We start from the raw sequence: 16,673 nt of genomic DNA, 5'->3' as shown, positions 1-16,673 counted from the left end.
CCACAAATGTACTTCGCTCCAACCATGACCCGTATTGGCTCCCATGGCATTGAAATCTCTGGAGAAAAATCTAGAGAACTTCTGCCAATGCAAACTTTCCCTTTATCTTTTGCCATTACTGTCTAGCTCCCCAAATGACTCTACTACTTCCTCATTGAATCCATTGTCTGTCTGCCATCTTCAACTGCTTTCTCAGTCCTCTCTTCTCGTCTAACATGCTTCTTCATCTTCAAGGAGAGAGTTGTATTTTGTTATCTTCATTTATTCCTACCCTCCTGCTCTTGCTAGTCACCGATCTTTATCTCTCACCTATTCTCTTCCGACTCATACTCCTCTGACAGCCAGCCTCTCATCTTAAACCATAAAAGTCTCCTTTGTACACAGAATGGAAAGGGTCAAATAAGCTTTGGTAAGCCACATCATCTTAAAAACAAAAGATTTGACTCTGACTAATATATTGCCTCCCCCTTCTACTTCATCTTTCAACTTGAACAGTCTGCCTACAACCACTGCATTAACTTCCTCACCTCAAACCACTGGATCTACTGTAATCTACCTTCCACCATCTCCATTTCATGGAAATTGATGTCACTCGCTCATTCTCTTTCTGGCTGTCATAGGGGGCCTATGTTCAGTCCTCTTTGATCTCTCATGTGCCTCTGATACTATTGATTCTTAACCTGCCTTTTCTTGGCTTTCATTACTGTTCTTTCCTGATTCTCCTCTTACCTCTCCAGCCACTTTGTCAGTGGTTTCTTTGGCGGCATCTCCTTCTCTGGAAGAGGGGTCCAAGAATAGAACCCGGAGAGACTCCACTCACATGGGCCTGTCTACTCAAGTGTACTTCTCCACTTTGGATGTCATATCTAGCTGTCTTAGACATCTCTGCCTGGATGGTTTTGTTATCTCAGGCTCCCCAGGGCCGCAACTGAGCGTATCTTTCCTCCCAGATGCTTTGTTACAATTAACCCCACCATTCTCCCTGTCAGCATGGGCTGTTACGTGGAATTTTCAACTCCTCCCTTCTCCACCCAAATACATAAACATCCAGGCTGTGCCATTCTGTTGCTCTTTCCTCTGATGCTTCAAAAATTCACCCACTCCACTTTCTGGTCCCCATAGCCAAATTGCTTAGGCAGCCTAACTGGCTTCTGCTTTAGCTATTCTAATCTTTTTTTTGTTAAATAATTTGGATTAATTTTGTCTGTCTGACTATTGCCCACCACAACTTGAGTCATTTTTCTACTTCCCCATGTACTGCACATAACATCTTGGTCCTATCTCATGGAGCCTTTGCCTAAATCTGACATGGCTGTCTCCTTTTGTGTTTTCAGCTATTTAAATCTGAAATGTAACGGTGTTGTAATTGTAGGGGTCCTGACCCAAAAAGGATTTTTTGGAGGGGGGGGGGAGGGCTTGCAAGGTTGTTGTGGGGGAGGGGGGGTTGCGGTACAGTTACCCTTACTTCTGCACTGCTGCTGGTGGTGGTGCTGCCTTCAGAGCTGGACAGCTGGAGAGTGGTGGCTGCTGGCCAGGAGCCCAGCTCTGAAGGCAGCGCCACCGCCAGCAGCAGTGTAGAAGTAAGAATGGCATGGTATGGTATTCCCACCCTTACTTCTGCGCTGCTGCCTGCGGAGCTGGGCCCTCAGTCAGCAACCGCCACTCTCCGCCACCCAGCTCTGAAGGCAGCAGCGCAGACGTAAGGGTGGCATGGTATGGTATTGCCTCCCTTACGTCTGCGCTGCCGCTGTCAGGGCGCTGACTTCAGAACTGGGCACCCAGCCAACAGCCGCTGCTCTCCGGCTGCCCAGCTCTGAAGGCAGTGCAGAAATAAGGGTGGCAATACTGTGACCCCCTCTAAAATAACCTTGCGACCCATCCCTGCAACTCCCTTTTGTGTCAGGGCCTCCAATTTGAGAAACCCTGGTCTCCCCCATGAAATCTGTATAGTGTAGGGTAAAAGCACACAAAAGACCAGATTTCATGGGGGGAGACCAGATTTCACGGTCCGTGATGCATTTTTCATGGCCATGAATTTGGTAGAGCCCTAAGTATATGTAATAGGCTCTGAGAATATTCCTTTTAGTTGTATGTATTAAGATAACAACATGGCTTCTAAACTCCTGTAGAACAGCAAACAGTTGTCATGTGGTAAAATAACTTACAGTAATATAGTAATGACTAAACGGGAATGTGACCAAAAATGAGCAAGATTATAGTTGTATAGTGAATCTGTCTTTCCCCAGTTACACACAAGGAAAAGGAAACTCCACTCTGGGATGGACTTGTAAGTTACTAGATCATTATAAAAGGAAGTAGATTCACTGAATAGTTCTGCTCACACCAGGAAGCTCGAGGCAAACCTGAGAAAATCTACAGCAAGTTACTGAAGAATTGATTCAACTTGCTGTTCCATATAATATGCGACAATTCATTACAAATTTGAACTAAACCACATAGTCAATACCTTACAATAATTGTTGTACAATTTATATTTACTATAGAAGTCAACAGATTTTAGTTAGCTCATGACTTAATTGAGGCCATCATAATATCCATGTGGACTCCTGAATGTTCTGAAAACCTAGATAGCTTTCTGAGGTCATGACAGTCATCTATTTCATTTTAGTAGGTTACCACTGTCTTTAAATAGCTATCCTTGTATCATATCCTTTTTAAGCTCCCACTTTGCTAGATTTAATGTTACAGTAGCTAAACTAATAATGGCATGGCAGCATTTTAACTTGGACTTTGCACAGAAATATATCTGTACCACTTTTCCTGGTAATGGAGTAAATAAGACTAGGCATGCATCACCTTTCTGTTTGATCCATTTAGATTAAGCTGCAGTCCTGTGTGAATCTTGGTAAATGTAAATGTCATATGTACCAGAGCTGCTACTGTGATGCTAAGCCAAAAAAAAAAAAAAAAATCCATACAATTCATGAAACCTAATTTTGTATTCCAGAATGGAACAACGGAAGAAGTAACGTCAGAGGAGGAGGAGGAAGAAGATATGGGTGAAGTATGTGTATGAGAATTTGTTATACTGTAAATCTGATGTTTGTGTTCAAGAGGCTGCACGATCCTTGCCTTGATTGCTAATGAAAACAAAATGCACATATTCTAGGCAAAAAATGGCCCTGTGAAAAGTGCTGCGTATGAACGTTGACCAAAAAGTTCAAAGCTTTGCTGGCGTTCTCAGATAACCCTTCATGCACGAAAATATAGTTTCTCAAAGTATTCTGCTGAGAATGAGGTACTTGGATGTTGAAACATGGACATCTGTTCATTGTTTGTCCGAACAATATATAAAAAGCTTGTGCCATATCAGCAAGTTTGCATTGTAAACCCTTATTTCCAATAGTTTATAAACTGGCTTTGTTTATGTTTTAAAAAGTTTCCCAAGTTGGAACTGAGGCTTCATGTTGAGAGCAAATTTGTTCACTAACTCTCATAAATCAGCTGAACCATTTAAAAAAAACTTAACTTCAGATATATTGAAGAGGTGGAGCAAAGTGTGAAACGGCAGAGACCAAACTTTAAGTGGGTAATATGATTGTATAGCAACATGATACTAATTTTAATAAGCTCCTTCATATATGCAACTCCCACCTCAAATTACTTCCCTAATATGCTAGAATGGCTCAAAGAGAAGCAAATATCTGTGTTTAAACAATATAAAGGTTTTATTAGACAAGAACTGCTCAGGCTTAAAATTTATATTTTTAATAAAAAGGATATTAAATACAGTTCCCTTTGTTTTTTGGAATAGAGAATTAATACAACTTTTTCAAAAAGAACCTAAATATATGTACCTCGTGGAATGGAATAACTCTAAAGGAGTCTGCTGTGGCCAGCTACTAGGTAGATCAGAATTAACTAGTGTTGGAGCATTTCTAGAAGTGTCTTAGAACTTGCTTGCTTTTAACCAACCCCGTATTTCTGTACAAATGACACTGGGCAAAAGGGTTGTCTTCGCTATATAGAAGCAATGTATTGCTTCCCTGAAGACAGATGAGTGTCAGACATAATCCATTTGAAAGCTAGTCCAGATTTTAAAACCATATAATTTGGGGTATTATACCAGAGCACTGCTTATGATTATATCCTTTTAAAAATGTTTCTCTCATCTGAAAGAACCTCATAGATGGGAAATGCACACAAAATGCTGTCAAATGCACCAAGTAAGTGAAGACACTTCTAAAACCTTTCCTAGTTTTCAGGTAGTCTCTGACGACCTCAAGGTTTCCAGCATATAGTTTATACTCCCAGTCTGGACTCTTGGGGAAATAACCCTTCATTTTGTATTGAAGGATTCCAAAGTATGTTACATCCTGTATACTTGCGTTACTGAAATTCAGCCTCCTTTTTAGCAATGAGGATGTCATCTGAGGGGGACAAATGAAGCACAACAGTGGCAGGAGGGAAAAACTTGGACAAGAACCCTAGAGCAAATACTGCTTTTTAGTAACTTATGAACTCTTACCTATCTAAGTATTTGCATGGCCCTCATAATCCTAGTACTTGAACAACTTACAAATAATTATGTTAGCTTCACAACACCCTTTGAGGTAGGGAAGTACTATCCCCACTATTTTTAAAAACACAGAGGTTAAATGACTTGTCCAAGGTCAGAATGACTGTATAACTGATACCTGAACCCAGATCTGAGTTGAGGTCTAATGTCTTCAACTGTGACATACACCCCCTCTGTCCTTTTTAACGTCCATGTAATGCAGATGCTCCCTCTGGCCTCTTTCAGATGAAAGCTTCACATAGTGAACTACATGTACTTTGTTTTTCTGTCTTTCATGTTTGGCAAACACCAAATGTGGATTAGAAACTCAGCCATTGTAAAACTTTTACTACTGTGGAAGTGGAAAGTTGCAATTAAGATTCTGTAGAGGATGCTCTAGACAGGTTCATTTCCAGCTTCTCTGGTCACGTTCCCTCTGCTCCCTTCAGAGGTGTTCTAGACCCCTGTTTTCTACTTGTCTCAGTGGACTGGTAAACTGCAACCTCCCCTTCCCACAGCGATGCCTTTTTGCCACCAAAGTCTGCCAGCAGAAGTGTAGATGAGTGTGGGCCTTGTGTACAATCACACAGCCTCCCTAAATTACAAGAGAATGTCCTGTTAATGGTGATAGCAAAGTCTAGGCAAAATAAAAGTAGCATCAAAAGATGACTAATTTGGTACTCTTCACAGTACACCATCTATGCCCCAGAAACCCCAGCATGGAGAGCAATCTTTTGTGCTAACTGGACTGTTCATATGTTTCAGTGAATTTTCCTCCATCTTGTAGGACATTGAAGACCTAGATCACTATGACATGAAGGAGGAAGAGCCTGTTGATGGAAAGAAATCTGAGGATGAAGGCATTGAAAAAGAGAACCTTGCAATTTTAGAAAAAATCAGAAAGAATCAAAGACAAGACCACCTAAATGTAAGTGTACCTAGGTATTGGACTTAATACACTTACACTGCAGCAGAACCCAGTGCTACATATATCTAGCAAATAAATGTTGCTACTGTGTATGCAAACATTGTAGCTGACTTCTACCATGTATTAGGAAAAGAAGCCTCAAGCCATGAAACTTAAGAGGAGAAGCTAAACTCTGTTAAGCTGGTTTGGTAAAAGACTTCTAAAACTCCAAAGTGAACTGATCACTACCCTAATGTCTTCTCAAAATCCTTCGCTCTGAAGGGGTTTTGCTCGAAGCCTGGATTCCAGAGAGGCACTGTGACAACTTCAAAGTGCTCCATGGCGTGCCCTCTTTCATCTGAGCTGGAAAATGCCAATTTAAATTGAATTTGTTTTGTAAGGTAGATTAAAGAATTTCTGGCATTTCAGCTGAAAAACAACTTTCACACTGGTGAGAGTGAAAAAACTTACACCAAATCCATTTTTCACACTTCATAACATTTCTTAGGTCTCTTGCCAGAGGTATCTAGCTAGCTGGTTTTCCTTCTCCCTAGTCTGTCTCCTACTTGCCTCCTCTGATAGGAGGACTGTTTTCTCTGCAGGATCAACAGGAAGCAGCTAGGTTGTAAGCGAGAGCTGTTGCTCATACCTCTTTAGAACATTTAAAGATACAAAAGGCAAAGTACAGTAATCTCTAATGCAGTCAGTACTTGCAGTTTTACACTTTCTGAAGTATTTTTACCCATTTGTGTACTTTATTTAAAAATTAAAAAAAAAAAGTGGAGTCCTATCACCCTCTCCACTTTGGCACAGAGTATATCAAAGAAGCTTGACTACTAGCAAAATCTATTTGATAACCACAGAAGGCAAGCTGTAGGCTGCAAAACACCTTCCTTCTTTCTGATGGTGGAAATCTCACTGTGCAGTTGAGGTGTTAGTGTTGTAGGTATTACTTTCAGGAGGCAGAACTGGGAGCAGTTGTTATCTACAGTATCATCCTTTGGAAAGCCAGCAGAAATATCCCCAGAAAATATAGCAGTAAAAGCACTGCTTAGCCTTGTAGCATCTATCCTCTCCTCAGAGGCTTGGGAACTTCATGTAGCGAATCACACTGTCTGCCAAATAATCTTCCATCTCCCACAGGTTCACTCTGGGAGGGAATTCTATGACCCGTTAATGAAATAGACAGTTCTTTTTATGGGGGAGTTTCTTTTCTTACTAAAAATTAGCATAACATCTCTAAATCAAGATATTTTTTTTTTCTTGATTTTTTAAATTGAGGTGATTCAAATAAAACAGCTTTTGAAACCTTCTATTCCTGGAACCAAGACTCCTGCTAAAGAAATGGAAATTAGATTAGAGACCACGGCATGCTTGCTATAAAATACTATACTGAACCAACTATATTTTATCTTCAATGCTTTTCTGAGTGGGATTTTTGAGGACCTTCTACCTACTCCATCTGTGTTGTCCCTAAATCTTTATCATGACTGTCCCACTTATAAAGAATCTCTTTAATTTGCTGTTGGTATTTCAGTAGATGTGAGTATTTGGAGACATGTCATCTGTCTAGAATGAAAATATTGGACAAAAAGTGGTGCTGCTTATGTCTGGAACCAATAATATAATCTCAGTAGCTGGGCCTGGGACATATCCAGCTCTATTTTAAGATTTTTCTTGCGATTGTTAGCCTGTGACACCAATGAAGCCCTAGATAGTTTAGGATCTGGCTACTTGAGACAGCTTCTTCCTTTTCAGTACCATCACAGTTTAAAATAAGTGGAGGCACTGCACCCTGCTTTTCAAAATGGAGTGATTAAGTTGCAAGGTATCCACCATGAAGGTTCCTCAACTAGAACTGCTCCTGTCCCCGCATCAGTCTGACACTGGTTGAATTTGTTAAGCCTGGTGGAGCATTCTGAGAGTTGTGCTTTTCTTGAGGTGGTGGATTGAAGGAAATAGGGTGGCTGAATGGAGGGCACTGTGCTTTTTGTTGAGTGATTCTTCTATATTCCCATACCCTGACTTCAGGTTCTTGGGTCAGAAAGTTATGCAGTTCAGAATGTTATCCCTAACTTTCGATCTTTAAACCAAGTCAAACTGGACTCTGCTTTTGCCATCTAAGGACTTGACCATTAAAGCTTGATTTCTTTTTTTAAACTTTTTTAAAATGTGTACAACCACTTAGAGCTTCAGGATAGACACCACTTAAAGGAATATGTATATCTAAAATTCATGATCTCATGATGATGGTACAATAATTGTAATTAAAAAAACAAAAACTTGCACAACAGTGTGAGGTGACACAATCCAGTCACTCTGTCCGTGGAAATTAAATGGAGTTGAAAATAGGCCCTGTAGTTTTAATTTTATTCTTTATGGTTAAGCTGTGAATTTTCTTTCCTTACAGATTTTGTACTTCCATTTGGCAAACGTTGGCTTTCCTCTTCTCTCTTTCTCTCTTTTGGAGCTGAAACGAACATTGCTGGTTTTTTTGTTTTTTGTTTTTGTTTTTTCCACAGCTGCAGCTTCAACTTACATAATAGCTCTTTCTCATGCCAACACACTCTTGTTTATGCACCAGCATCAGCAAGGTCATCTGGGCCCAGGGAATGGTGTATTCAACTCCTGTAAGGAGCCACAGTATTTGTGTGGGTCACCAGAAATAGTAGCTCCTGTTCTGGTTAAATGCCTTAAAAGTTTTTGTTCCTTCGGAGTTGAGATCTGAAAGCTACAGATCCACCACTGAGCAAAAGAGAACTTGCATTAATTAATCTCATACTTGCATTAATGTCCACTGCTGCACTACTAGACAGCAGATGGTGGAACCATAGCAGAATGTTGATTCTAAAATGGTGTGCAATGTGCCCTACATACTAAGAAAAAATGAACTTTGACTCTAAACTGTTTGGCATTAGGCTTTCTTTTCTTATAGCACAGTATGATGGGGAATTCTCTCAGTGCATTGAGGCACAAAGGCAAATCCCAAATTCCTACCTTGTTTTTACACAATTACTGTTCACTTTATCTTCTTCAGAGGATGGCAAAACAAACAAGTACATATGGAATTAGAAAAAGGAATCACATTTTTAATACCCATCAAACCTTCAAATTAAATTATTTCTAATGTTACAAGGAGGAGGCAGATGATAACTATAACTAGTTTTATTTGGGATCCCAAATAAAACTCTGTACCAGTCCACCCGTATTTTATGTTTCAAGTTTCTCTGCAGTTTAATTTAGTAAGGGCTTTCTGACAGTCAGCACAGCACCAAGTGGGTATTGGAATCCAGAGTTTCACTGGTTGCTTTGTGCTCTTTTTCATAGATTGATAGATTCCAAGGCCAGAAGGGACCACCATCATGATCATCTAGTCTGACCTCCTGTATAACATAGGTCATAGAACTTCCCCAAAATAATTCCCTGAGCAGATCTTTTAGAGAAACATTCAATCTTGATTTAAAAATTGTCAGTGATGGAGAGTCTGCTACAATCCTTGGTAAGTTGTTCCAGTGGTTAATTACCTTCACTGTTTAAAAAAAATACATATTATTTCCCATCAGAATTTGTCTAGCTTCAACTTCCAGCCATTGGATCATGTTGTACCTTTCTCTGTTAGATTGGAGAGTATATTATTAAATATCTGTTCCTCATGTAGGTACTTGTAGACTATTAGTTCACCTTCTCTGTAAGCAAAATAGTTTGAGCTCTTTGAGTCTTTCCCTATAAGGCATGTTTTCTAAGCCTTTAATCTTTCTCATGGCTCTTCTCTGTAACCTCTCCAATTGTTTAACATGCTTCTTGAATGGTGGACACCAGAACTGGACACAGCATTCCATCAGCAGTCACATTAGTGCCAAATATAGAGATTAAATAACCTGTCTACTCCTGCTAGAGTTTCCCCTGTTCATGCATTCAAGGGTTGCATTAGTTCTTTTTGGTCACAGCATTGCGCTGGGAGCTTGTGTTCAGTTGTTTATACACCATGACCTCAATCTTTTTCAGAGTCACTGCTTTCCAGAATAGTCCCCCATTGTGTAAATACTGTATGTCCTATATTTTGTTCCTAGATGTATGCATTTATATTTAGCCATATTTAAAATGCATATTGGTTTTGTGCCCAGAATACCAAGTGATCCAGATTGCTCTGCATCTGTGCACTGTCCTCTTATTTACTACTCCCCAATTTTTGTGTCATCTGCAAACTTTATTAGTTACTTCGTTTTGTTCCAGGTCATCGATTAAAAATGTTAAATAGTATGGGGCCAAAAACTAATCCTTGTGGGATCCCACTGGAATCGCACCTGTTTGATTCCCTGTTTACAGTTACATTTTGAAATGTATCAGCTGCCAGTTTTTAATCCATTTAATATGTGCCATGTTAATTTTATATAGTTATAGTCTTTTAGTCAAATGTCATGTGGTACCAAGTCAATGCCTTACACAAATCTAAGTATGTTTCATTTAATACTATTTTATCACCCAAACTTGTAATATCATAAAAAAGATAACAAGTGAGTTTGATGATATCTAGTTTCCATAAACCCACGTTGATGGGCATTAATTATATCACCTTCCTTTTAATTCTGTATTAATCAAGTCCTGTATCAGCCGCTCTGTTATCTTGCCCAGCATCAATGTCAGACTGACAGGCCTATAATTACTTTGGGTCATCCTGTTTCCCCAACATTAGATTTCTTCCAGTCTTCTGGAACTTATTGAAAATCAGCATTAATGGTCCAAGCAAGCGCCTCAACTTGCATCCAAGAGTATTGAAAAAGCTGGCGATCTGGACCTGCTGATTTTTAAACTAACTTTAGTAGCTGCTGTTTAACATCTTCCTGAGATACTAGTGGAATGGAAAGTGTTATCCACTTTATATCACTACACAGACTCCTAGACTTTAAGATTAGATCATTTAGTCTGACCTCCTCACCCACCCACTCCTGTAATAGACCCCTAACCTCTGGCTGAGGTTACTGAAGTTCTCAAATCATGATTTAAAGACTTCAAGTTACAGAGAAACCATCATTTACATATAGTGGACATATTTATTGAACATCTCCCTTTTCTGCATTATTAGTTGTAATTGGACCATAATCATCTAGCAGTGGACGAATACCATTCTTATGACTTTTTTTTTGTTCCTGTTATACTTAAAGGACAATAAGGATTTTTTTTTTTAAACTCTTCTGACCTTAGATTTCTCCTTGTCTCTTTGCTTCCCTTATCAATCTTTCTACAATTCCTAGCTTCTGATTTATATTCATTACTATCAACTTCCGTTTTCTTCTACCTGTTTTGATATATTTTATATTATTTTTTTATAGTTGCCTTCTCTTCCCCTCTAAACCAGATCGGGTTTTAACCAGTATGATCTCCTTCCTTGATTTTGGGATTGTGGCTTTTTTGGCATCTAGTAAAGTATTCTTAAACAATTTCCAATGATCATTCACATTTTTCTGATTAAATTCTCTGTCCCTTTGTTTTCAGCTTTGTGAAATTGGCCCTTTTAGAATACCAACTATCTATATATCACTGTTCTGGACTTGATTTAAATTTATAATGTGCGAAGATAATAAAGTCATGATCACTTGTACCTAAGCTACCATTAATTTTTAGTTCTGTGATCAGTTCCTTTTTATCTGTCTAGATGAGATCTAATATAGAATTCCATTGTGCTGGATGCAACACTTCTTGAGTTAGGAAATTGTCATATATAGTATTTAGAAATTCCAAGGATGTTTGAGTACTGTCAACATGAGACTTCCAGCATGTGTTACTCAAATTGACGTTCCCATGATCATGCAGCTTTCTTGCCCAGATGTTCTAGATCTAGTAGGTGCATAAGGTGCTGGTATTCCTGTTCTCTGGTGTGATTTGAGGTCTGTAATAGACACCAGCTAATACCCCATCTTGTATTTTATCTGTTGAGACATTGATACATAAGCGTTCAAGATCACTTTTATTCCAAGTTATCAGTGACTCACTCAGAAACAGGTAATGCCATTTTTGACATAGAGGGCCACTCCCCTTCCTCTTTTGCCCACTCAATCCTTCCTAAATAGGTTATGACCATTGATTTTTTTAACATTTCAATCATGGGAATCATCTTCCCCCCCCCGGTTTCCGTTATAGCAACTATATCAAATGTGTCCTCATAAATGAGCAATTCGAGTTCTTCTTGTTGCAACAGTATCTCATTTGCAAAGGGCATTGGCAGTGGCACATGCTCCAACATGCTTGCTTTGTACCATGTCCACCTGACCTAACTTCTTCTGATTTTTGAACAAGCAAAGCTTAATTAACAACTCTTTAAAAGATCGTACTCTTAGCTTACTTTGCCTGTGTAAACTTCAAGACACCCACACTTCAACAGCTGTCACTTAAATATTAAATGGCCAGGTGTTTTTTTGCTCCTCATCTTCCTGTTCATGTCCCTGCACATCTTAAAAATGAACATGACAGAACTAAGATGCTCTAAAGAAAAATCACCTTAAAGATTATAGTTAGATTGTGCTCTTGGAAGATAAAGGATAAATATGAAAAAGCTGTCTCATTCAGTGTGTGGCCTATGTGGACGTTGCTCTTCCTGATGATCCCCTCTCATTCACTATATATTGTTCCTATTCTGCAGCACATGAGGTAGTGCTCCTCTGAACCAACACCTATTAAACCACACAACCCTGTATCACAACTCTGTCCCCTTGTGAGTTCAGGTTGCACAGACAACCTTAACTTTTGCATTTACAGACTTGAGCGCTTCATTTTGCGGTCTGAACTTTCATCTAATACAGCTTTTATATGGAATCTCTAGTGGGTATCTTTAAAATTCCATCCATGTGCAACTGCTAAACAGCAATAGAACTCTCTTCCCTGCCCAGTTACGTCAACTAGTGAGGCAAAGGCTACTGCAGAATGCCCCCATTGCATATTAAGGGGTGGGGTCTTTGTCTGGCGTAATGGAGACAAGTAGTCAGTTGCCACTGTAAAGGCTTCCCTTCCCTCTCCCCCCTCCACCATGCACACAGAAGGTTTACCTGGTCCATCTAGGAAACAGGGAGGGTCTGACCAGGTCAGCAGAGGGACTTGTGCCCTTCCTCCATGGGTGACCAGAAGAGGAGGGTATTTGTAAGGGGGGAGGAGGAGTTGGAAAAGCCCCTTTTTACCTGGACAATGAACCATGGTTCCTTTGAAGTATTGCCTCCTTATTGTGTACCTGTGCAAACCAAATGAAAGGAGACAGAGCTTCAGCAGAGCCTCTGTCTCTGTCTACATGCCTAATTGCAGACCATATTTCACAAGTCCTATGTATTAAGAAAAATGAGTAGAATTTCAGTTTGTGTATGCAGATCCAATGGAATACTAAGATGGATGGCCCAAGAGTAATACCCTTTGGCTATGTCTACACTATGGACTTCTGTTGACATAGCTGTGTCTGTCAGGGCTGGGAAAAGCTGTGTTCCCTGACAGACATAGTGGTGCCAGCAAGAGCTCCCAGTACTTTTGCTAGTGTAGCTTGTTCCACACACAGGAGGAGGGTTACTAGCTCTCTGCATTCATGGGAGGAATGCTTTGCCATCCATAAGCCCTTTGGGTTTGTTTTTTACCTGAAAAGCTCCTGGGTTTTACAAAAGCTGTTTAGTCCAAAACTCTGGTGAAAAATCAGGATAAACCAATCAAGTACAGGAAAATACTGAATATGTTAAAATCCGTAACTTTACAGTACATAGATGTGTTTTATGCTGATAATAAATTTGGTCTTAAGTGGAGTGCTAGGTAAACATGAAGTTCCTCTTTTTCTAGGTTTTGCTTTGAATTCTGGTTATCATTTAAAAGTTTAAAGACATTAAAGTTTGAGTTTTACATATTTATCCTGACTGTTTGCATGTATTCTAGCCTCTACACCAGGGGAGGGCAAACTATGGCCCGCAGGCCGGCTCTGGCCTGTCAAGGCTTTCAGTCCAGCCCGCAGGATTGCCAGCCCCATGGTGTAGTAGGGCTAAGGCAGACTCCCTGACTGCCCTAGCCCCGCGCCGCTTCCGGAAGTGGCTGGCACCACGTCCCTGCGGCCCCTGGAGGATTGGGGGGACAGAGGGCTCCGTGCGCTGCCCTTGCCTACAGGCACCGCCCCTGTAGCTCCCACTGGCCAGGAACGGGGAACTGCGGCCAATGGGAGCTTCAGGGGTGGTACCCACTGGCGAGGGCAGCGCGCAGTGTAGCCGCCTGCCCCGCCCCCCCACACCTCCAGGAGCCACTGCCAGACATACTGGCCATTTCCGGGAGCGGCGCGGGGCGAAGGCAGGCAGGGAGCCTGCCTTGGCCCCACTGCGCGCCGCTGCCACCCCGGTGCCGCTCGAGGTAAGCGGCACCGGGCCGGAGCCTGCACCATAAACCCCTCCTGCACCCCAACCCCCTGCCCTAAGTCCCCCCTGTATCCCAACCCCTTGCCCTGAGCCCCTTCCTGCACACCGCACGCCCTCCCACACCTTGCACACCAACCCCCTGCCCCAGCCCTACATTCATGGTCCTGCATACAATTTCCCCACCCAGATGTGGCCCTCGCACCCAAAAGTTTGCCCATCCCTGCTCTACACATTTTGTGTTTAGGGGGAGAGAAAGGACCGGGAAAAAAGCTAACATTACCAGGTGTGGCTTTTGAGTTTTCAAATTTGTCTTTTTCATCCAAAGTAAGGAAGCCATTGTGACAGGTTAGACCCCCCCTTCTGAGATGCCACCTGATGTGCTGTGGTTTAACTGAGCCTCCCCTGCTCAATCAGCCTGGGTTCCCTCTTACTGCTTTGCTGAATTAGGCTCTCTGGCCTCTTGCAGCACATACACGCAGGTAGGGCCGCATCCCACTGCAGATACAGACTGAAAGCAACTCGGTGTGAGATGGCTCCCCCAGCACTCACGTGCCCACCCCTTTTGGGAGACAAACCCAAAATACTACTGTCTTGCACTGTAGAGAAATACTTGTACAGTGCAAGCTCATAAAATTTGCCCTCTTGCCCACTGTGAAGAGAGATGTGCATGACTTCCCCCCCCCCCCCCCCCAGTTAGAAATTCTAGAAACTGGGTTAAATAAAATTTGTTTTGTTTATTATTAACTACAAAAGATGAATTTTAAGGGAATATAAGAGATAAAAGACAGAACAAAGCAGTTTACTGAACAAATAAAACAAAGTATGCAAGCTAAGCTCAATATACTTAAGAAACAGGTTACAAAATGTAATTTCTTACCCATATTATTATTTTAGGCAGGTTGCAAAGTTTCTGTAGTTTAGCATTCCAGTTATATTTCTTTTCAGATTGGACCTTTGTCTCAGGCTGGACTCCCCTCTGCCTTCTCTTCAGGTGGCTTTAGCAGTTTCTCCTGTTGGGCAGACAGGCCATGGAGAGGAGAAGTCCCGTTTGTCTTTCTCCCCATCCTTAAAGGATTCCTGCCTTATGTAAATCCTATTTGTTTTCCAAACTTAACCCCTCCCCCCCCCTTCCCTTCCAGTGGAAAGTTACAAAAAGTCCTAGGTAATGTTTAATATCAGATGATGAGACCACCTGACCTTGTAATGTCACAGTTGTCCCTGATGCCTCCCAGGAGGGAGAGAGATTAGTATCTTCATGGTTTTGTTCCTTTCTGATGGCTCATCAGATTTGATGGCCTGTCGTCTGGTGGATGTCTTCCCAATACACACCCAGTTGTAATTGTTACATAGTCCATATTTCTAACTTTAGATACATAAATGATACATTCATACAAATTGGATAATCACATTCAGTAAATCATAACCTTTCCAATGATACCTTACAAGACCCATCTTGCATAAAGTATATCTCAGTTATGTCAGTCATATCATAAGTATATTTTCATAAAGAATATGGAGTGAAACCTCACAACCATTATTCCTTTCCCCCACATCCTCTGGATCTTCAAACACCATTAATTTCTCTCCGTTTTAGGTAGCAGCCAATTTCCTAGAGAAAGTTTATCCCATCAGACTCATTCAGACTTCTGCTATCTGAGTTCAGCTACTGATAAACTGAAAAGTGTGCCTGTATGCTTGGCTCTCATTAATGGAAATATAAATTGAGTGAAACCACATTTTATTTGCTATCCCCCACTTTGTGCTCAGTTTCAGGAAGAGGCTTCTAAATAAGTCCCAATCATTATTTATTTATTTTTTTTAATTCACTGAATAGTTGTGGTGAAAAGTCCCTCTGAAGTACAATAGCCAGTTGAGTTTGCCTTAGCTTCATAAAGAGGTTCGTACCATATATACTTGATCATAAGCTGGTTCATTTATAAGCCGACCCCCACAAGATGGATAAGTAAAAATGGAAAATTTTTATAACCTGTTCATAAGCCGACCCTATAATTCAGGGGTCAGCAAACTTTGGCTCCCGGGCCATCAGTATAAGCTGCTGGTGGGCCGAGATGGTTTGTTTACCTCCAGCGCCCGCAGGCACGGAGGTAAACCTAAGTAAACAAAGTGTTCTGGCGCACCAGCTGCTTACCCTGACGGGCCAGGACAGCAACTGGTGGGGAAACTTTTTTGGGGGGAGAAACTGGGAGTTGGGAGTAACCCCTGTGACCACCCCCCACCCCTAGCCCGGGACCCCCACACTCTCCCCATCCCATCCCTTCCCACCTTATCTGGGGAGGGCCAGGGGAGGATGTCTCTGGCCTGGCTGGAGCTGCTCCGGCAGGCCAGACCGGGCGGCGCGGCCGCAGCCTGCTCTGCGGGGCGGGGCCGAGCGGTGTGGCTGCAGCCTGCCAGCCCCAGAGCTGCAGCTGCTTTGGAGGCTGGGGGGAGAGCAGCGTGGCCAGAAGCGGAGAGACTCTGGCCCCGCCTCCTCCCTTCTGGCTCTGCTGGCTGTGCTGCCTCTCCTTGCTCCCTCTGTTGGGGGGAGGGGCTGTGTCCCACCTCTCCCTCTCTGTACCCGTTCATAAGCCGACCCCCTTCTCTGGTGCTTCCCTTTTTTATTAAAAAAATTTGGCTTCTGAATGAGTATATAGGGTACTTTTCTAATGAACTCATCATTAGAGATTTATATATCCAAACTCATCTGACATTTAATTTAAGGGGTTCTCTCCAATTTCCTGGGTTCCCTGTAAACATCCAGAAAATAAGCCCTTTCTGTACAGGACAAATGATAACATGAATTCAGTGGGAGACAAGAATTGAGGAGTTTGAATGAGGTATCAGGTTTGTAAATCTAGGCAAGAATCTGAAATGTCATTCCTGT

The 16,673-nt window shown here is 41.6% G+C and overlaps 1 protein-coding gene across 2 annotated transcripts in view; it reads left to right on the top strand.

Annotated features, from left to right (window-relative positions):
* The window catches only part of UBE2Q2 (ubiquitin conjugating enzyme E2 Q2), an 80,976-nt gene that overhangs the window by 46,708 nt on the left and 17,595 nt on the right, over positions 1-16,673 (top strand). For both annotated transcript variants that reach the window (XM_065411501.1, XM_065411502.1), the window contains exons 4-5: positions 2,969-3,025; positions 5,307-5,447. In XM_065411501.1, the coding sequence (XP_065267573.1) occupies positions 2,969-3,025; positions 5,307-5,447 (198 nt within the window). The remainder of the gene's footprint in view (positions 1-2,968; positions 3,026-5,306; positions 5,448-16,673) is intronic.

Source organism: Emys orbicularis, chromosome 10 (genome assembly GCF_028017835.1).
Source record: "Emys orbicularis isolate rEmyOrb1 chromosome 10, rEmyOrb1.hap1, whole genome shotgun sequence".
In the NCBI taxonomy this organism is placed as follows: domain Eukaryota; kingdom Metazoa; phylum Chordata; order Testudines; family Emydidae; genus Emys; species Emys orbicularis.
This window is presented reverse-complemented; position numbering and strand designations above follow the sequence as displayed.